The following is a 21579-nucleotide window of genomic DNA, read 5'->3' on the forward strand; positions in this document are numbered from 1 at the left end:
GTGGAGTCCCGAATCGCCGTCTATCGAGAAACCTTTCAAAACTAAGGCGAAGGGGTAAAAACGGTTTAGGTTCCGTTCATCTATTAAAGGAATCTAAATTAGGAGATCATAATAAAAGATTTAATATCCTGCTGACCTAACTCTATTAAAAGCCCCATAGCTTACAGCTTGTCACGTGTTGGCCGGGGATGCCGAGGGACACGGTGCTCCCGCACTCCGAAAGGCTAAATTTAGGAGACGGTGGAAGATACGAGCTCTAACAAAACCCGTTACTGCTTCCCGCTGTGTTTGCTGCAGTTTGGAGGAAGGAACATGGCTTTTCTGTCTTCTTGAGCCTGCATAGCTGCATGCTCAGCTGTCTGCCTGAGACGACATGATTGGCCTTGCTTGGTCACCGATATGATCTCGATGTTTCCAGCGACTCACTGCTTAGTCTTACCAGAGCGACGCCGGGCTTGGTCCTGTCCCCACCGGCCTCGGTGCCACCGGGTTTACTGGCGAGCTCGGTGGGAGCAGGAGGCAGGCTTCGAAGTGACAACAGCCTTGTTTGCAAGTGGGGAATGGCCGTAAGGGCCACTGGCTGCTGAGACCCGTCAAATCCACGAGCAAAAGCGTCCTTCAGACGCGGCTCTGAGAAAATTGTAGCTAGGAGCCCGTTTGTTACGAAGAAGAGAGTCTGAGCCTCGCTCAGTAACGCCCCCCCTCTCCCTTTCGGCAAATGAAATTTGTTTTAAGATGACGGTTGTTTAACTGAAGAAGTGACAATCCAAAATCCAACCCAGTAAATCTAACCAGCTGGCCTGTTTTGGTTTAAAAACAGAGCTGCGGTAGGTGGCTTTTGAGCAGAATTTTTTTTTTTACCGCTTGGAATAAGTTCACTGCCAACTTCTGCGTGGAGTAAACGCCACGGATCTGTCAGTGGCCTTACCTCCTATTCCCCCCCCAAAAACAGCTGTATTGATGCTTGCTGTTTCCTGCCTTGTGTTTTATACTGAAACTTTTTCCCACCCCTTCCAACACAGGTGGTTGTCAACGCCTTGGTTGGCGCTATCCCTTCCATTATGAATGTGTTGTTGGTCTGCCTTATCTTCTGGCTGATTTTCAGCATTATGGGGGTTAACCTGTTTGCCGGGAAATATCATTACTGCTTTAATGAAACAGCTGAGGAGCGCTTTGAAATAGATATTGTTAACAACAAGACAGACTGCGAAGCGCTGATGCCGCCCAACTCCACTGAGATTCGATGGAAGAACGTGAAAATTAACTTTGACAACGTCGGGGCAGGATATCTGGCTCTTCTGCAAGTTGTGAGTTTTGCTTTCGCCATCTCCCTACTAGTGGTAGATACGAGCTGCTTCTAATGCCTTAGGACCGCTTCCTTCTCTCCGTGAAATTTCGCGTCCCGCTTGGGTTTGGGTCTGGGATATAAAATTGCCGTTTTAGCTGTTATCCCTTTGCCTAATACGGGTCTCCCAGCGGAGCAGGTGGCCCCAACTCTGCTCTTCCAAGAGTCTACCAAACCTTCCGTGAGACAACAGTAACCCTGGTTAGATTCACGTAGATTTGTTTCGTTTGGGTTAAATGAAATATTTAAGTAATACTAAAGCTCGGTATAGAGAGCGATGAAGGCTGCCAGGGAACCCGTGGCGTAGCTGGCACAAATCGGACGCGGTCTCTTAGTTTGGGTGAATTCTGTCTGAGAGAACGTGTGTTTTCTTTGCTAGGCGACTTTCAAGGGCTGGATGGACATCATGTATGCAGCAGTTGACTCCAGAAAGGTAAAGTGCGTGACCACGCGGGGTCTCACCGCCCCCCGATACTTCACTCTGCTATTTTGCTTTGGTCAAATCAAGACTAAAAATTGTAGAACTGAGCTTAAGTTCTGTAGGCAATGCTGTGATTGTTTCATTTGCTCTGTTCGTGTGATAAGTCAAAAGCTGCTCAGGAAAATGCCCGGAAAGGGCAGGGTTCTCCCGGTTGCTTTAGGGGCAGGGAAACTCCTGCTGGAGCAGAAATGCAGTGAAGAAAGGAATACAACGAGGCTATATATTTCATCAGCAGAATAAATTACGGGGAGGAGTTAGCTCGAAGGTCCTCCGTGAACCCTGCGTCTGCATGGCAGCCCAAGTGTCGGTTTAATCCAGTTTTGAAGTGATGTCTGGGTCGGAGCTCGCTCTTCGGGCACTTCTCTTGTTCTTGCACGCTGGAATCATGCAAATACCATTATTTCCCTTCCTTTTTGCTTTCTATTTCTTTTTTTTTTTCCTTCTCTCGGTTTTATATGAAAAGATTTTAAAACGGATTTCCTCGTCCTACACTGAACGCAGGGTTGGAAACAAGTAGTGTGACTACGTCAGGACAGCGTGAAAAATTACGTTCTCTTTTTGATCGGCTGATGGTCTCACACGTCCCTCTTCAAAAGAAAGAATGATGTCTTCCCTTTGACAGTGCTTGTCATTAAAATGATCACTTCCTCTGTGATTTGCAAATTACCTGTATATTTTATGGGCTCTGACCTCATTTACAGTGATAGTCAGTTTAAACTGTAGCGTTTTATATTAATGAAAAAATACATCACCACCCTCCTGGTGTATATATATACACATGGTATATACACACAATATACAGGCGTATAGGTTTGCTTTACGTTAAGCAGTGTGAGGACGCGGTTTTCCATCCATAACTGCGGCGTTACAAAGCATGACTGCTTACAGGGGAATACTTGGAGACATGACCGATCTCATTCTGACTATATTTGTGCGACGTCTTTGAAATGTCATTTATTTCTCTTCTCCTCTCCCGTTCAGCAAGAAGAGCAACCCAAATATGAGGACAACATTTACATGTACATATATTTTGTTATCTTCATCATCTTTGGCTCCTTTTTCACCCTGAACTTGTTCATTGGTGTCATCATTGACAACTTCAATCAACAAAAGAAAAAGATAAGTGATCTGTGTTTGCTGATTAGTAGGGGAGCCGAGACCCGTTAGAGGAACGCTGGGTCTTCAGACTGATGGGGTTTTTCCTGCAAAATAAAGGTCAAGGACCTTCAGCTGGGGGCACGAGCCTCCCCCCTTAGAGCCATGGGCTGCCGAACCCCGGCGGCGTGGTGCCGCGCTCCCTACCCAGCCCCACGCGGATGGGCAGAACAGGCTCGGGGGAGTCCAAGAGGCAGCTCGAAGCTTTGTGTAGAACTCTACCCAGATGAGACACTTTCCCTAGACTACATTTTCATCCATTTCTGGGTGTTTGTTTTGTTTTTTTTTTCCACCTTGACTAAAATATACAGACTGGAAGTAAGATGTCTTCCTTGCCCCTCCATCCTTCTCCCGTTTCTCTGTAAGTCAAGCCGCGGGTTTGCACGTATACCCGCCGAATGGCCTGACACCTCTGCTGCCTGATTGTCACAAATGAGAGGGGATGGGGAAGGAGGCAGTGCAGTAAAACAGGTTATTCGGAGGAAAAAAAATACTGTTTTCTTTAAAGGAAAATCAGTACGCCTCGGGTATTAGTAGAAGTTATTTCTGTCTAAAATAGCTGCCACCAACTTCCCATCTGGCAGGTATCCTCATGACTTAGCTGGGATGTTATTCCTTTCCCTACTGGTGTGAGAGCTGATTGTAACCAGTTTTCCTTTTGCCCCTTTACTTTGGAGGTCAAGATATTTTCATGACAGAAGAACAAAAGAAGTACTATAATGCCATGAAAAAACTGGGCTCAAAGAAGCCTCAAAAACCCATTCCCCGACCTCTGGTGAGTACGTTATAAAGGGAACTGAGGGGGGGGGGGGGGAACCCGCAGAGTAGACTTTCAGAGGAGCTTCGGCTCCAAAAGCATCCTTTGTTCTAACTCATGCCGGACTCCACATCGCCGTGTTCTTGTCATTATAATTCAGGTATGATCTGAGAAAGGTTAAAATGCTGCCGCTGGGGTGATTTTAATCAGTTGGCTCACTTGATTTCAACAAAACAAGCTGAAAAATCTGTCCGGCCGAGAGGCTCGAGATGGAGAGTAGGAGACCTCTTGGCATTAGCGAGCGGGGTCTTGGGCAATCAGGCAGCCGTATGGGTTACATCCATCGAGACCTGAGCGCGTTTCCCTGCCTTCTGAAAGATTTGGGGGGGGGGCTATCGGGCCCTTAGGTGCAGCGGTGGATAAGGCATCCTGCTGCTGGGACTTGACTGCTGCCAGGACGCAAGAGGTGGTTGAAATCTGGTTCAGGTACTCTGCAGCCCGTCACCACTGCAAGGTAGACCTGGCTGCCTTCTCTGGCTGTGAATGGAAGGGCATCGCCCTGCCTTTGGCCTCAACAACTAAGGGGAAGATCTGCTGGTAACAGGGTTGTGGTAACATGTTTAGGGTATAAATAATAGCATTTTCCTACGTTTCCCATAAACAGATTGAATTGTGGCTAGAGTTTGCCTTGAAAGCTTCCTAAGATACTGCAAAAACTTACGTCCTCATCCCTGTTTCCACCAACAGTGAAATAATTTGTTGACTAATGGTAGATTCTCGTTCAAACTTGTTCGGTTCCCCCTCTCTCTCCTGTTGCACAGAACCGCATCCAAGGAGCTGTCTTTGACTTTGTTACTCAGCAAGCATTTGATATAGTCATCATGATGCTCATTTGCCTCAACATGGTGACCATGATGGTGGAGACGGACACACAAAGCAAGCAGATGGAGGACATCCTTTACTGGATCAACCTGGTGTTTGTCATCTTCTTCACCTGTGAGTGTGTGCTGAAGATGTTCGCCTTGCGGCACTATTATTTCACCATCGGGTGGAACATTTTTGACTTCGTGGTTGTGATTCTGTCCATCGTGGGTAAGTGCGACACCAGTTAGGTAGAGGTCTGTGAGTGCTAGGCTGTCTTGGTGTTTGCAGAGTAGAGCACATCCTTGTCTTCGGAGGGGATATGTAGGTACCAGGGCTTCTAGGTTCTCGTTTTAGCCTGGTGAAGAGACCGTGGCAGAATTTGGCAGCTTGAAGTCCTGACTAATGCACCCTCCTCCCTCTGTTCTGGCATTCATTTCCAGTTGTGTGGAGTAAAACACTTGACAGTTACTCTCCCCGTCTTTAAAAACAGAAAGTTTACTCACCTCACCCGAATGTTATGATGCTTGCTAACCACTGAAAATAGCGTTGCAGTGCTTCCTACATCAGCATGTGATTTGCACTCCTCTTTTCAGTTTGGTTGAATGTTGAATCAACCAGTTTCCTCCAACAGGTTTTTTTTGGGGTTTAGTGGCTAATCTTTAAAATACGCGTAACCTCATAAATACGACAGGCTCACTCAGAAGGCTTGGCTGCGCACAGCTCTGCCCAGGCATACGACAAAACACCCGACGTTTAGAGACTGCCCCGCGGTCTGAAACTCGGATCCAGGTTTGTCTGCTGCTTGAAATAAGATTTATCTTGCGTACTTTTTTAGCAGCTTCAAAATAGAGTCCATAGCCTGACTCCCGTGGCAGAGTTGGGCACCGTGAGCTAGACGCCTCCAAGAAACAACTCGTCCATCCTTATCCAGGTGGAACGAATTGCTCTGCAGCTGTACCTCCCTCCCTCTCCGTTTAGGAGAACTTCTTAGGGAGCCAGAGCAGCTAGCTGAGAGTTAGCCGCCTGAAGGTGAGGCCTCTTAATTGCAGACCCCCTTTGGAAAATCTGACCGAGGTGTCCTGCAGGCCCAATCCCTTGACTAGGTTGAGAAGAAACAGCAGACTGTGCGTCTCCATTGTCACACTTGTCCCTTCTCTTCTTCTTTAGGAATGTTCCTGGCTGAAATCATTGAGAAGTATTTTGTGTCGCCCACTCTCTTCCGAGTCATCCGACTGGCTCGCATTGGACGTATCCTGCGTTTGATCAAAGGAGCCAAAGGGATCCGCACCTTGCTTTTTGCCTTAATGATGTCCTTGCCTGCCTTGTTCAACATCGGCCTCTTGCTCTTCTTGGTCATGTTCATCTTCTCCATCTTTGGCATGTCAAACTTTGCCTACGTCAAGCATGAGGCTGGCATAGATGATATGTTCAACTTTGAGACCTTTGGCAACAGCATGATCTGCTTGTTCCAGATCACCACGTCGGCTGGTTGGGATGGTCTGCTGCTGCCAATCCTGAACCGGCCTCCAGACTGCGACCTAGACAAGGAGCACCCTGGGAGTGGTTTTAAGGGGGATTGCGGGAACCCTTCGGTGGGGATATTTTTCTTTGTGAGTTACATCATCATCTCCTTCCTGATCGTGGTCAACATGTACATTGCCATCATCCTGGAGAACTTCAGCGTGGCGACAGAGGAGAGTGCAGATCCACTCAGTGAGGACGACTTTGAGACCTTCTATGAGATCTGGGAGAAATTCGACCCTGACGCCACACAGTTCATAGAGTACAGCAAGCTCGCAGACTTTGCTGATGCTTTGGAACATCCTCTCCGCGTCCCCAAACCCAACACCATTGAACTCATCGCCATGGACCTGCCTATGGTAAGTGGAGACAGGATCCACTGTTTAGACATCCTGTTTGCCTTCACCAAACGCGTCCTGGGGGACAGTGGAGAGCTGGATATACTGAGACAACAGATGGAGGAAAGGTTTGTGGCGTCCAACCCTTCCAAAGTGTCTTATGAGCCTATCACAACTACGCTGCGGCGTAAGCAGGAAGAGGTTTCGGCGGTGGTTATCCAGAGGGCTTACAGGGCTCGATTGGCGCGACGGGGCTTTATTAGCCGCAGGCCCGTCTCCACGAAACTGGAAAACGGAGGAACAAACAGGGAGAAAAAAGAAGGCACCCCGTCTACCGCGTCCCTCCCGTCCTATGACAGCGTCACCAAGCCCGAGAAGGAGAAACAGCAGCGGGCGGAGGAAGGAAGACGAGAAAGAGCCAAAAGACAAAAAGACGTCAGGGAATCCAAGTGTTGAGACAAAATAATAGAATTGTACAAATTTAAAATAATTTGCGAGTGAAAAGATTGTTTACAAACTTCATGAAATATATCAATACAGAACAGCTGTGGAGACACTTACCTGAAGATCTTATACCAAACATAGTCTGCTTACTGTGTGACAGCGTTGCATCTAAAGCAGTGACCTACCACCTGTTTAAAGGACCCTTGTAAACAAACATTTAAACACACAAAAAAAAAAAAAAAAGGAAAAAAAATGGATTTTCTATTGTTCGGGCAGGTGGATACTGCATGTTCCACATCAGTCAATGCAACTTAGGACAAACAAGCAAAATAACACACACACACACACACACACACACACACACACACACACACACAGAGAAACAAAACCCGCTGCTGGGATTCATATATTTTCCAAAGCAGCCAAAAAAGGATTTTATTTTCCCATTTTGTTGATTATTATTGAAAGAAAACCCAAAAGTCACAATCTTAAAGGGTTTGTCCGTGCAAAACTAGATTTGCATTTAGTTAAGCAGCAAAAAAAAAAAAAAAAGAAAGAAAAAACAGAAAAAAATTAATACAAGTAAAACAAACAAAAAAAAAAAAAGGAAAAAAGAAACAAACCACCCATTTAGCCCATGCCATTGAATTGTCATAGTTTATTTGATATTTATTATCTGCATTCTACTTTCTACATGGGCTTTACTTGGTTTGGGAGATGGGGTCATCGGGTACCTTCAGTCTGAGCTCTCTCCGGGCTGATTTCCACCCCCCCTACCCCACCCCACCCCCCCAAAAAAAAAAAAAAATAATTAAAAAAAAAAAAAATGCTCGTTCAATGCATAGAAACGACTTGCATGATGGCATGCCGTGACCGGGACCATGCATGAGGAACCATTAGACCACCAGACACTCCGTAATCTGTCCACAGCAGCGTGTTTAAGCCATAAATTCGAGGCACCCACTGACCACCACCGTACACTGTATCTGGAGAGAAACTTTTAACACTAATCGGCCCCGTCGCCCGTCCTTCCCGCTCGGTCAGAGACCCGCCAGTAGGAGGAGAAACAAACAAACAAACAAAAAAAAAAAGAAAACAAGCGGAGGAAATTGTTGTGTGTGTATGTTTAATGACTTGTCTTCCTCCCTCTTCCCCCCCCCCCCCTGTTTTTTGGCACACTGAAATATAACAAAACTAAATGCTGCTCTGGACCTCATCCCAGGGGAGGTGATAAAAACTGAGAACGGCTGTTATACTCTGTCACTGTACAACCAAAATCTCGGGCTTAAATACCAGTCCGTAAGTTCATTTGTATCCTGCAGTATTTATCATTAATATCAATTATTATTCAGCCTCCATCCTGCAGCGTAGACACTTTGTTGTTTTGGTTTTGTTGGGTTTTTTTGTTGGTTTTTTTTTTTTAGTAGAGATAAGTGCTAAAAAAGCAGCGTCTTCTCTCTCTCCTGGACGGGGGGAGCTCACCCGACGGCGTCCCGCTGGGGGCCGGGGCCGTGCCCGGCGGCGGGTGGCCGTCCCCTTGGCCCTGGATGTGGCACCGCGGTGGCTTTGGCAGCCCCCAGCCCCTTCTCCGGCGCTCCCCCCTCGGCGGGGGGACACCCTGCTGTGGGGGGGGGGAGGTTCTGGCTGAGGAGCGGCCCCCCCAGAGCCACGTCCCGGGCTGTGGGGCAGAGAGCCGGCGGCTGCGGCCTTCACCATCTCCCCTTTTCTCACACTTCCATCGCCGAAGCGGCCTCTTGCCCAGTCCCGCTGCAGCAGCGACTAACGCCGCAGGACCATCACGAGCCAAGTCCAAAGGTTTCTTTCTCTCAGCCCTCCCCAGTTCCCCTTCTGGGGTCTCCTGACCCAGCCAGCGCTCAGCCACTGGTTTGGTTTTTACCTTCAGGCCCAGTGTGGGTCTCCGTAGGGGTGGGACGGCAGCGCCGCGGCACAGCGCTCTTCCCGCCGGCGGTGGGAAGGAGGAGTGAGGGATCGGTGCTGAGGTCCTTCAGGTGTGGACCAAATCCAGGGTCCCCAGATTTGTGTGGGGAAAAAAAACAAAAAAAACAAAACAAAAAAACACCCCAAGAGGACAGAACTGGATGGCAGGAGGAATCTCGGTGCGCATCATCTCACAACCCAGAAAATTGCAGGAATCACTTAAAAAAAAAAAAAAAAAAAAAACAAACAACAAAACAAACCCCAAACCCGGCAGGAAGCCATCCAGCAGCCGCCGGGGCCGGCGTCCTCCCCACGGCCGGGTCGGCGGAGCCGTTCCGCTACGCCCGGGAACACAGCAAGGAATCTTTTCTATCCAGCTCTTGCCCCAGTTGCTCCTAGGATGCGATGTACAATAACAAAGGAAAAACTACATACATATGTACAGGCTACGTTGTAAACAGCACAAAAAAAAAAAAAAAAAAAAAAAAAAGGAAAAGAGAAAAAATAGCTGAAAAGTGTGGTTGAACTTTTTAAGAGAATATTATAAATACTGTAATATATCATTTTATTTTATCGGCATGCCTTTTTGTAAATACAAAGAACTACAAAAATAATAGAATGGCTTCTGGCTTATGCCATTGTCCATGTTTATTTTTATTTTTTTAATATTCTTCTGTTTTCCTTAGACTTTAGATAGCCAGTAAACGTCCCCCAAAGAAAAAAAAAAAAAACCAAAAAAAAAAGACAAACAAACCCCTATACCCTCCCCAAACTAGATTTTCCAAAAAAAAAAAAAAAAAAAAAGAGCTTTATTGCAATTGATCTTTGCAACAGCAAAAGTATATATTTTTGGGTTCCAATGTGCAATAATAAGTTGACCACTTCTATGCAAGATTTGGCTAAACTTCATAATTGTTCTTAAGCTGGGCTATTGGCTCGTAGGCGAAGCTTGGTACGTTTAGCGTTCGTGCTGGCCATTTCATTAAGCTACTCAATTACTTTAAAATAAAAAGTCCCTTCAAACTATGTCTATGTATTTATTTTTTTGACCGTTAGATCTGTGTTAAATGCAAGAGACCAGCGGTGCTGAGGGCGAACAGGAGCGGAGCGGTTCAGCTCTGGGGGGGGGCCGGCGTCGGTCCTTCTGCTCAAAGAAGAGTTTTTTTTGGGGGGGGGGGGGGGGGGGGTTGGTTGGGTTTTCTCTCCGAGTTTCCTCCCTGGGGCAGACGGTTGCGTCGGGCGCAGCAGCGATGGGTTCCCGCGTGTCGTTCCCCGGGATAGAGAGGAAACGTCGGTCGAAGAGCGTTGGGGACGTTGGTGTCGTACGCCAACCCCCGAATCCAACTGCGTACACGGGATTTCCATGTTGGGGTTCAGGGTGGTGGGAACAGAGCAAGGGGAGGGGGTGTCAATTGAAAAGACGTAGCCGAACATCAAGACTCTCCCTCCCCCACCTACGAAATCCTCCCTTTTGGGTTAATTTGTGACTGTTCCTCAAAGAGCAGAGGGGAAGGGCGATCAAGGAAATACCAATTCAAGCTGCTTTATTCACTTTTCCTGTTCACCTTTTCTTGAAATATAGAAGCCAATGTTGAACAAAACGAACTCAAATAAAACCGTGATGTTACATAGAGGCCACACCCGAGTTCGAATTATTTAATTTTCCGCCGCAAAAAAAAAAAAAATAAATAAAAAAATTTTAAAATGTTAAAGCTGTAAAAGATCAATAGTGAAGATTAGTGTATTAGAAATTGCATGGTGGCTCATAATGATCTTACCCAACATGATTAACAATTACGTTACTATAAGCCAAAAGAAATGAAAATAAATGTTACCCTTTTCACTGTACAAGGTAAGGTTGTCTTGGTGTCCCAATTATTTGACTGGCTGCATTCTCCACCCCCTCCATCTCCCCCATACGTCCTTTGAGGCTTTTTTAGGGTTTTTTTTTTTTTTACCCATAACCAGCGGAAGGGAGCAGCGTGAGGTGCAGCAGGAGCCATTGGAGAGGTTTGGGGGGTGATTTGGTGTCGGGGCTCCGTCTCGGGGGGTGGGTACCCTTTGACCTGGAGCCCTCCCTGACGTCCCTCGTCCCGCGCGGGGGACAGCTCTGCTGCTGCCCCCCACCTCGGACCCGCTCTGCCACGGGAGGACTGCGCTCTGCGGTGCGGACCCCACAGCCTCTCACATGTGCAGTAAAAGTCGCTGAAAAAAGCCGAGACGGAGAGGACGGAGAGCGGCCACGTGCCGCCGGGGCAGGTCGGGAGCAGCAGCTGCCGTGCGGGGATGGCGCTGGGGGAGGAGACACCAGTATAGGTTCGGGGCGGCCCTGCTGGGAAGCAGTTCTGAGGAGAAGGATCTGGGGGTCCTGGTAGACAGTAAGTTATCCATGAGCCAGCAGTGTGCCCTTGTTGCCAAAAAGGCCAATGGCATTCTGGGCTGCATAGGGAAGAGTGTGGCCAGGAGGTGGAGGGAGATCGTTCTCCCGCTCTACTCTGCCCCGGTGAGGCCACAACTGGGATACTGTGTCCAGTTCTGGGCTCCCCAGTTCAAGAGAGACAGGGAACTGCTGGAGAGAGTCCAGCGTAGGGCAGCTAAGGTGATGGAGGGATTGGAGCATCTCCCTGATGAGGAAAGGCTGAGAGCGCTGGGACTCTTCAGCCTGGAGAAGAGAAGGCTGAGGGGAGACCTTATTATGGCGTACAAGTATCCCAAGGGTGGGTTGAAGGAGGATGGAGCCAGACCCTTCTCAGTGGTTCCCAGTGACAGGACGAGGGGCAACGGGCACAAGTTGGAACATAGGAAGTGCCGTTCAAATACACGGAAAAACTTCTTTTGGGTTCGGGTGGCAGAGCGCCGGCACAGGCTGCCCAGGGAGGGGGGGAGTCCTCTTCTCTGGGGATTTCCAAGACCCGCCTGGATGCGGTCCTGAGGAATGCGCTCCGGGCAGTCCTGCTTTGGCAGGGGAGTGGGGCTGGATGAGCTCTAGACCTCCCTTCTAACTCCGAAAACTCCGTGACTCCGTGACTCTGTGATCCGCTGCCACCCTCGCTGGGGCACAGCGCTGCAGGACCCCAACGGCACCTCCCTGTTCTCAGAGCGGTTTCTCCCGGCCCAGCGGGGTCCCCGCGCAGTGACGAGGACGGGTCGGTGGGGACTCTGCCCACAGGCCCACGTGCTCCCGACGCCCGACGTTCTTCGGTTCAGTGGTGCCGGAGGGCCCAAAATTGGGGTGCAGGGAGGGGCAGGTGACCCCCACAGCCGGCCATTGTCCCTCCGGCTGCGCCCACTTTGGAACCGCAGGGCCGAGCTCCAGGCGCCAGGTCGGCCTCCCCCAGGGGGACAGGATTTACCCCGGTGTTGTTGCAAGTGAAAGGGCTGAGGCAGCACCTTGACGTTATTTTTCCGATCAGAGTTTTGGTCCAATTCATTCCAAGAAATGGGAATTTTACTGCTCGGTTAAGGCTCAGCAAACCACGGCGGGACACGGAGCGCGGCTGTGCTGTCCTGCGCCTCGCCGGGTCAACGTGCCGCACGAATACGGCACCACTGCTTTGATTTATTTTTCTTTTTTTCAAACAAGTAAAATTAAAAGAAAAAAATCATCTCCCTTCGCCAGTTTGCTGCGTGCGGTAACGTCACCAAGGCGCGTGTGCGCAGGAGGGTGTCTCCGGCAGCAAGCGGAGCGCAGCCCAGTGCTCGGTTCCAGCTCCCGGGTCCTGTCCCCGTTGTACCCATCGGTAACTTGGGCACCTCATTCCCTCCTTCACAGGAGTCTTTCTTAATTAGTGACCGAGTGTGACATATTGAAATCCCAGGCATGGGGGAGGGGTGACAAAAACGCTACAAACCTCCCAAACCGCCCGGCTCCCACCGTCGGGCAGAGCTGTCTTTTCTCTTGACATCGCCTCTTCATGACTCTGGTTCTTCCCCCTCCCCGTGCTGCACTCGCTCCCCACTTCTGCTCCTGGGTTTTATTATTTGTTCATTTTTTATTTATGGATCTGTCGGAGCAGGGCCGGAGGAGGCCCCGGAGATGCTGGGAGGGCTGGAGCCCCTCTGCTGGGAGGACAGGCGGGGAGAGGTGGGGGGGTCAGCCTGGAGAAGAGAAGGCTGCGGGGAGACCTGAGAGCCCCTTCCAGTGCCTAAAGGGGCTCCAGGAGAGCTGGGGGGGGACTCTGGGTCAGGGAGGGGTGCGATGGGATGAGGGGGAACGGTTTGACACTGAAAGAGGGGAGATTGAGATGAGATTTGCGGAAGAAATTGTTGAGTGTGAGGGCGGTGAGCCCCTGGCGCAGGGTGCCCCAAGAGGCTGTGGCTGCCCCATCCCTGGAGGTGTTCAAGGCCGGGTTGGACGGGGCTGGGAGCACCCTGGGCTGGGGGGAGGTGTCCCTGCCCAGGGCAGGGGGTGGCACTGGGTGGGCTTTAAGGTCCCTTCCAACCCAAACCATTCTGTGATTCTATGATTCTCTGTTCCATTTCACCTGAGGGAAGGAGGGGGATGAATGTGGCCGGGGGAGGGAGGGAGGAGGAACGTGATCAAGCAGTTGGCTGGAAGTTTGGTGGTGGAATTTTGAGTTCCTTCGTACTGATCTTTTTACTTTGGAATTTGCAATGAAGAGGTACACCCACCTCGTGTGAGCAGCTTCTCCTGCCTGCCCTGTCGCCCTGGTCCCTTCGCGCAGCAGCACCCGCCTGCCCCACATCCCCGAGACCCTCCGTCCCCAGCTCAGCCGTGTCGCCGCTTGTGGGGTGGAAACCAACAGCAGGAACAGGACTCTCCTGCAGTGGCTTTGCAAAGTCGGACCGCTCTGAAGCGTGGACATCCAGATCCAGCCCAGATGGGCTCCTCATCCGGGCGCCGGGGTGAAAGTCACGGCTGTGAAATAGCACGATCTCCACGCCGAGCTCACGGCAGCCCGAGCAGGGCGCATTCAGGCCGGTCGTGCTTTCGGGAGGCCGAGTGCTCAATCACGAGGGGACATATTCTGCCACAACCGCTTCCTTGCAGTAACCAACTCCTGCAAAGGCCACACCAGGGAGATTTGCAACCCCCGAGCAGCACCTTCGCCTCTGGGGGAGCAGCCCTCCTTCCGCTCCAGAGTAAACGCCGCTGTCCCACCCGGCTCTAAGGCCATCAGATGCGCAGCATCTTCCGAGCGCCGATCCGCACCATCCCACCAGCACCGAGCAGCTCGTTGGGCTCCCCGCGGCCAAGGCAGACGTGCCGCGGCGCGGGAGGACGGCGCAGCAGATGGCGAAGCAGCCTGTTCCCCCAGGAGCTGCGGTTCCCACGCCGGGGCGGCCGCTGAGCCCTGACCTTCACTTACGGGCAGGAGCCGCCCCGAGAGGAGCATCGCTGTGCCAGGAACTGGCTGCGCTGGTGCTTCAGGAAAAGAGGTCTCTAAGGGCAGTGGGTACTGTTTCATTTAGGGGGAAAAACCAAAATAAATTACATAAATAGTTCACTGTTTCAACGATCGCTGGTAGTGCTCAACACTTGTACGTCTTCAGCGAGAAGATCGGAAGGGTACGACCCACAGCAACGCTCTTCTGACAAACCGTGGACAGTATTTTTTAATTGCGATCGGGTGTAAGCTAATTCCTTACATTTCTTAGGATCCAGGAATATCTGAAGGCACAGCTAAACAAAGCGTTTAACCTTATTGTATTCAGTCCGTGCTTGGCTGGGCCAGGTAATAGACTGCTGTTATTCGTTGGTGATGAAAGTGTTGAGCTAACGTTGCCTCTTACAGCAGGAGAAATTAGTTATGAAGTTACACTATCACTGATGCAGTTCTGTCACGTATTTGCATGTCTCCTCTGATTCCTCCTCCGTCAAGCCTGGAAAACTTGGGATGCTTTCAGGGATTTGCGTCCATGTGTGTTGCCTAAGGAAACCGTGAGCGCGTATAGAGATGAGCCCTAGACACGTACTATTCCCAGCCTCCTCCTGCTTTTCTCTGATGGAAAAGCCCGGAGGATTTCTCTGATGGAAAATCGTGGAGGATACCGGCGAGGGAACCCTGGGCAGGCAGTGTGCTCTGATCCCGGGGGGGGTGCATAAACACAGCCCGAGGGGGATGCAAATAGGTAATAACCATTCAGCATCACCCCAAAAGACGCTTCAGGCACTGATTTTTATTTTTATTTTTTTTTTAAAAAAAAGGGGATGAATCTGAATTTCTTTAGCTCCATATCCGTGAAAATGAATGAAACATTATCCATCAGTTTCTCATTCATTTTCATCAGTCCAGAGCACGTCCGAAGCCAAAGAGATCGGCTCCAAACATTGCTGGATCTCAAGACCGTGTGGCAACACAAGCCACCGCCAAGTTGCCCTGCTGCGGTGGGGGAAGGGAAGGGAAAAAACTCCCGCGCTGAGATAAAGGCAGTTTAATAGAACAGAAAAGGAAAATAGCAATAATAATAATAAGAAAAGAATACACAAGACACGGGTAGCTCTCACCATCCTGTAAACTGGTGCATTGGCACCATCCCCAGCAGTGATCGTGGATTCCCACCACCTCCCCACCCCCCCCCAACCCCATTTCTATACCGAGCAGGAGGTCCACGGTACGGAATGTTCCGTTGGCCATTCCATCCTTCTGTCTCTGCTCCCTCCCAGCTTCTATGGGAAGCTGAAAAACGTCCTTGAAAAATATAACCACCACCTGGTGACACCTAAACCAATACCCGTTGTGGACATTCCGTTCATACCAAAGCTGAAACACAGCAGCCACTGGAAAGAAAACTAACCCCGTCCCAACTGGAACCAGAACAAGCGGTTAAACGAAAGAAGCTGGCAGCACGTAGACAGCGGTACAGTTTTCTGTTAGAGCTTCGCTAATGTCGGAGTATCAGCGTGCTTTTATGTTGCTTAAGAGCTCCCCGTACCGCGGGGAACATGAGGGTGGAGAGATGTCTGCATAGCTGATTGCATCTTTAAAAAAGAAAAAAATAATCAGTCTTCATAAACGCTAAGTATAGAATCATCGAATCATAGACTGGTTTGGGTTGGAAGGGACCTTGAAGATCATCTCCTTCCACCCCCCTGCCCTGGGCAGGGACACCTTCCCCCAGCCCAGGTTGCTCCAAACCCCGTCCAACCCGGCCTTGAGCACCTCCAGGGATGGGGCAGCCACAAAATGAGTAATATCTGTGCTCTGTTACTCCAGTAAAACTGACTAAATAAATCACGAAATAAGCGGGTATTCAAGTTCTTGAAAGTCCCCTGAGCTCTTTCAATTCACACTTTCTTTAGTTGAAAAACCGTCGTTAATGTTCCCCAGGAAATTTTAGCAATAAAACTGGTAACGCTTTAGAAAGTGTTCAACTCAACCCGGTAGGTACGGGTTGAAAAACGGTATACGAAAATATGTGGCTCTTTGCAGACCACTTACTGCGTGGCGGGAGCCCGAGCCGACCCGAGCCGCCCGTGCTGGCTGGATGAACGCACAGCAGGGATTGCCTGAGCTTGGTCTTTAGAAGCTCACTCCTAGAACTTGACCATCGTTAGGAATTAGTCTTGTTCTTAACCGCCTCTTTTGCACTCTATATTTGTGTGTTGCCGTTCCTGTGGGTTTTTTTCAGGCGTTATTGCTGGGGACGGCAGTAGGTGACTTTCTGTGGGGCGGTACGGAGGAAACCCCCCCCTGCCGACCTGCCGAGGTGCACCTCTTCCCGGGGGCATATCAGGCGTGTCACCGCGAGCCTACCAAGCCTCGTACAATCCTCTGACTATTACCCGCTGGTGTTTCCCACGGGTACCAGCGGCACTCCCAGGAGCGGCCTGAGGAGCACCAAGGACTGCGGAGCCGTGGCAGCAGCGGTTGGGGATTCTGAGGCGCAGGGGGTCTTTTAATCCACCACCCCACCCCCCCCACTCCCCCCCCGGTCAAAGGGAAGGGGTCTGAAAGGGGCAGGCGAATCTGGTGAATCAACAAACGGACCGGGACCACAGCCAGGGGTTTGGCTGCTTAAATTGTGGCACTCGCTTGGAGAAACCAGTTCTGCTGGGGGGCTGGTGGGGTCCGTCTCCCAGAGAAGGGGAAGAGCATCTTCGGTCAGAGGTGCGCCATGCTGGTGAAGAGGGCTTTAAACTAGAGTTGCCGGGGTCAGGGAACTTCAATCCATCCCACTCCTACCAGTTTGATGTCAGTGCCAGCAATGGTGCCCAGAGCCTGGAGGAGGGTCACAGGTCAGCAGGACAGCAGCTGGAGTGTGTCCCCTCCAGCCAGTAAGTCAGCTTAACTGGGGGCCGACTTGAATGCCTCTGTGCCAACGGACGTAGGATGGGGAACAAACAAGAGGAGTTGGAGACGTGCACACCCCTGCAGGGCTGTGACTTAATTATCATCACGGAGACGTGGTGGGATGGCCCCTATGACTGGAGTGCTGGAATGGCAGGATACGGGCTCTTCGGGAAGGAGAGGCAGGGGAGACAAGGAGGGGGTGTCACCCTCTATGTCAAGGACCAGCTGGAGTGCATGGAGCTCCGCCTGGGGACGAGGGAGCCCACCAAGAGCTTATGGGTCAGGATTAAAGGGAGCGCAGGGACAGGTGACGCTGCACTGGGGGTCTGCTACAGGCAACCGGACCAGGAAGACTGAGCAGATGAGGCCCTCTACAGACAGATAGGAGCAGCCTCACGTTCACAAGCCCTGGTCCTCATGGGGGACTTCAACCACCCTGCTATCTGTTGGAGGGACAACGCAGTAGGGCATAAGCAATCCAGGAGGCTCCTGGAATGCGTCGATGATACCTGCCTTCTCCAAGTGGGAGAGGAGTCAACAGGGAGAGGTGCCATGCTGGACCTTGATCTCACCAACAGGGAGGGGCTGGTGGGGAATGTGAAGCTCAAGGGCAGCCATGGCTGCAGTGACCATGAGATGATGGAGTTCATGATCCTTAGGGCAGCGAGGAGAGCGCACAGACCACTACCCTGGACTTCAGGAGAGCAGACCTTGACTGCTTCAGGGATCTGCTCGGTAGAGCACCATGGGATAAAGCCTTGGAGGGAAGAGGGGCCCGGGAGAGCTGGCTAATATTCGAGGACCACCTCCTCCAAGCTCAGGAGTGATACTTCCCAACAAAGAGGAAGTCAAGCAAAAACGCCAGGAGGCCTGTGTGGATGAACAAGGAGCTCCTGGACAATCTCAAACAGAAAAAGGAAGCCTCCAGAGGCTGGAAGCAAGGGCAGGTAGCCTGGGAGGAATACAGAGGATTTTTCTGAGCAGAGAGGAATCGGGTTAGGAAAGCTAAAGCCCTGATAGAATTCAATCCGGCCAGGGATGTCAGGGGCAACAAGAAAAGCTTGAGAGATTTTGTCCCCTCTCTGCCCGGGGGAGGGAGATTGGGAGGTGGGGAGACCCCACTCTGGGGCACATGGGGCTGCAGCGAGGACGTGGCCAAGGGAGCTGTGCCCAGCTCTATCCCTGCCGTAGGGCACTCTGGTATCCAGTGACAACTGGGGACAGCTCCAGCGCAGCCGGGGATGTTGGTGATGGCTGGTGGACATCCAGCCCTGGATGCTCCAGCAGGACCTGAGTCAAGGATGGGACCCTCCCTGCCCAGGGGAACACACGGGGTCGGTCTCTGGATCTCAACCCCTCCGCAAGGCTTTATTGAGTCTCCTTTTCCCTGCGGCAGCTTCTGGGAGATGTTCTATTTTGGGTGACGTCCCAATTTCAGGTGGCTTTTGAGCCCAGTGTCCAGCAGCAGAAGCACAGGGTGGCCACAGCGAGGATGAAAGCGAGGAAGGCCCCCAGGATGGTCGAGACCGCAGGGCTGACCCGGCCCAGGAGGCTGTGGGTGGATGGGGGGGTGGCCGCCTCTCGAAGCGCAGGTCCCCCAGGTCCCCGTCGGACCCCACCAGCCGCTGGAGGAGGCCGGACGGCTGCTTGGCGATGCTGGTCATGATGTGACGGCCCATGTCGGCTACCACCATGCCCACCATCAGCCAGAGCAGGATGAGTCCCTCCAGTGCTTGCGTGCCCCTCAGCATGGTGGTAGCCCAGGAATGCAGACGCCCCTCCGTCCGACCTCACAAACCAGAGTGGTCCAGGGAGGTGTCCCCCGGCACGTTGTCCCATGTCCCCCCTGGGGCTGATCATCTCCTGTCCACTGTGCCCCTTGCCTCCAGCCTGGCACCCCTCCCGGCATCCCTCCCCTCCCCACTGCAGCCCTCCCGGGCGGACGGTTTGGGCAGCAGGCGCTCGCAGCACGGGGACACAGGGACAGAATAAATGGCCCTTCAATTCCCAGCAGAGCCACGTCAACGGGTTGGAAATGTCATGCTGTCTCTGAGGAGCTTCGGGGCACCTTCACCGTGGGCAGTGATGTCCATCCACCCAGGCATCCTGCCCGTGCCCATGACACCCAGCTCCGTTGGGTCTGTCCCGGCCGTCCCTCCCTGCCGGCACGTTTGCAAGAGCGGGGATGGGGGATGGCCGCTGGGACGTCTCCACCACCCTCTGCCACCTCCCGAAGGCAAAGGCAGCAGCTCCTCTTTCCCTCCCCAGGAAGGGGTTACGGAGCCCCTGCACCCACACACCACCACCCCTCCCCCCCACTGGGAACCTGCGTTTTCCTCTCCCACCCCAAATCGATGGCGCGGAGTGGAGTTGAACCGAAGCGGTTTCGCTCAGGGACCGGGTGAGGACCCCATAACCACGAGGTGGCAATGCAGCCCCGGCCACGCACCACCGGCGCACCCTGGGTTTTATCAGGGTGCCAATAAAACTGTGATTTCTCCACATCTCCCCAAAAAGCACCAGCACGGCGACTCGGGCTGCGGGGCCGTGCCGGGGCTGCCGTCGGTATCCGGGGCCGTGGAAGCAGCCAGGACCACAGGGCGGGAGAAGGAGCGATTCCCCGGCCGGGAGATTTGCACGGACTCACGTTATGGGGTTCCATCCTCCGTCGTTGCCTCCTGCCTCTCCCGGCTCCGTGAGGCGTTTGCTTCCTCCAGGCATCCTCCATCCTCCAAGCAGCAAAGCTGTGGACCTGCCCGTGCCCGGGGGGTCTCATCCTGCCACGAGGATTTGCAGACATCTCGCAACGGGCAGCCCTGCGCCGGGGGCAGGAATCCACGGCACCGGGGCTGCAAACCATCCCACCTCCCCGGGACAGTTAAGGGGATGGAGGGAAGGGGCTCGTGCAGCTCCTTCAGGCGTGCAAATAAGGAGAAGATGGGAAACAGCGGCCACAGAACCCCAAACCTGCTGAGCAAATACCTACCCCGCTCCCCGGCGACTCCCAGGAGGGTTCTCCAGGAGTTTCTGCCTCGTGCAGAGCTGAACTGTGGCATCAAACAGGCTCAGAGCCGCCCAGTTTCCCACGTAAACCGGCCGGCAAGGAGCTCAGCACCCGACCCCAAAATGAACAAATTCTGCATGAAAACACCAAACCCGGTCGTAGCCAGTGGCCGCCACATGGGCTTCTCCGAGAGCGCTTTTTCCTTCATACCCTTCTTGAATCTTGTGACAGAAGGTAACTCTAAGACAAGCAAACCCCTCTCGCTGCTCCGCTGCTGCCACCGCGTGAAGGTGGGTCCCTGCTCCTGCTGCCCGGATGGGAGAAGCGGCACCGGGCACACGGTGCCGAATGGCTTTTGCCAGCCCCATCCTTCTAACATCCAATTTTGCGCTGATGACAGGGAGCCTTTTCCCTAAGGATGCCAGATTGCGGGACTAACACCACTGCTGCCATCATCTTGCTGCTGCCACAACCGGAAATGGTCATCCCCATCCTCCCTGCCAAAAAATTCGGCAGCATCGCTCGGGGAGGTCCAGGCAGCACTGGGAGGGTCCACAACGGAGCCGGGATGATCGCCGGGGTCTCCCCAGGAGTTAAATGCAGCCGGGGCAGAGGCATCAGGCGGAGGGGGCGGTAGGCAACGCTTGTGCGTGTCCCACCGTCCCTGCGAGCGGCACATGTGGCCGGGCTGGGGAGGAATGCCAGGAATGCCGATGCCGTTAGCCCGGCGTGTCCCGCATGGGACTTGGCCCAGATTTGGGGAAAGCCTGCAGGTTTCATGAGTTTTGTGGAACCGAGTCTCCAAAAAGTCCAGCTGCAAATTCATTTTAATAACCCGGGATGCCGGGAAGCATCCGCGTCACCTCCCTGTGCCGGAACATCCCAGCTACGGCCAGCCTGGTGCCAAGCCCGGTGTTTTCCCCGGTTGGGATGAGCAGAACGTGGCCAGACACGGTTCTCCCAGGCGGGATAACCAGCTCGGATGCTGCAGCGTAGCCCCGGTAAGGGCTTCCCCATCCCGCTGCCATGGGGCTTTGCTCACGGATGGAGACCCTGTGCCGGCTACCGCTGGGCTCGGCAACAAAACCAAACACCGCCGGCCACGGCCGAGCCGGAGGCTCCTCTGACAGCCAAGACTGGCCCGGTGCTGCCGGCGGGGCTGGAGAAAGCAAAGGCATCTGCGAGGTTCGGGAGCAGGGATGTGCACAGCATCCCTTGCAGCAGGTGTGGAGGGGGACCGAGCTTCCCTTTGCTGGAGGAGGAGGAGGAGGAGGAGGAGGAGGGAGCCTTCCTCCCATTTTCCCAGCTCGTGACTCCGCAGCCCATCCACCAAGTAATTTATTCATAGAGCCGTAACCTCAGGGGTCCCGATAAAAGGCCGGAGCTGCCGCATTGTTCTGGATGCGCCAGCGCCAACACAAAGGCTCCGGGCACCTCCCGGCCACCGGCCAGAGATGCCACCGCGTCCCGCTGGTCC

General features: G+C 52.6%; 1 protein-coding gene across 1 annotated transcript in view; it reads left to right on the forward strand.

Annotated features, from left to right (window-relative positions):
• SCN8A (sodium voltage-gated channel alpha subunit 8) overlaps positions 1-7681 on the forward strand; it is a 58904-nt gene extending 51223 nt beyond the window's left edge. Inside the window, exons 22-27 of the mRNA XM_082496307.1 lie at positions 1023-1307; positions 1725-1778; positions 2808-2945; positions 3652-3756; positions 4560-4830; positions 5770-7681. Coding sequence (XP_082352433.1) covers positions 1023-1307; positions 1725-1778; positions 2808-2945; positions 3652-3756; positions 4560-4830; positions 5770-6917 — 2001 coding nt within the window. The 3' untranslated portion in view covers positions 6918-7681. The remainder of the gene's footprint in view (positions 1-1022; positions 1308-1724; positions 1779-2807; positions 2946-3651; positions 3757-4559; positions 4831-5769) is intronic.
• The last annotated feature ends 13898 nt before the right edge of the window (positions 7682-21579 follow it).

The sequence above is a fragment of the Vanellus vanellus genome (genome assembly GCF_965231255.1).
Source record: "Vanellus vanellus genome assembly, chromosome: 28".
NCBI lineage: Eukaryota > Metazoa > Chordata > Aves > Charadriiformes > Charadriidae > Vanellus > Vanellus vanellus.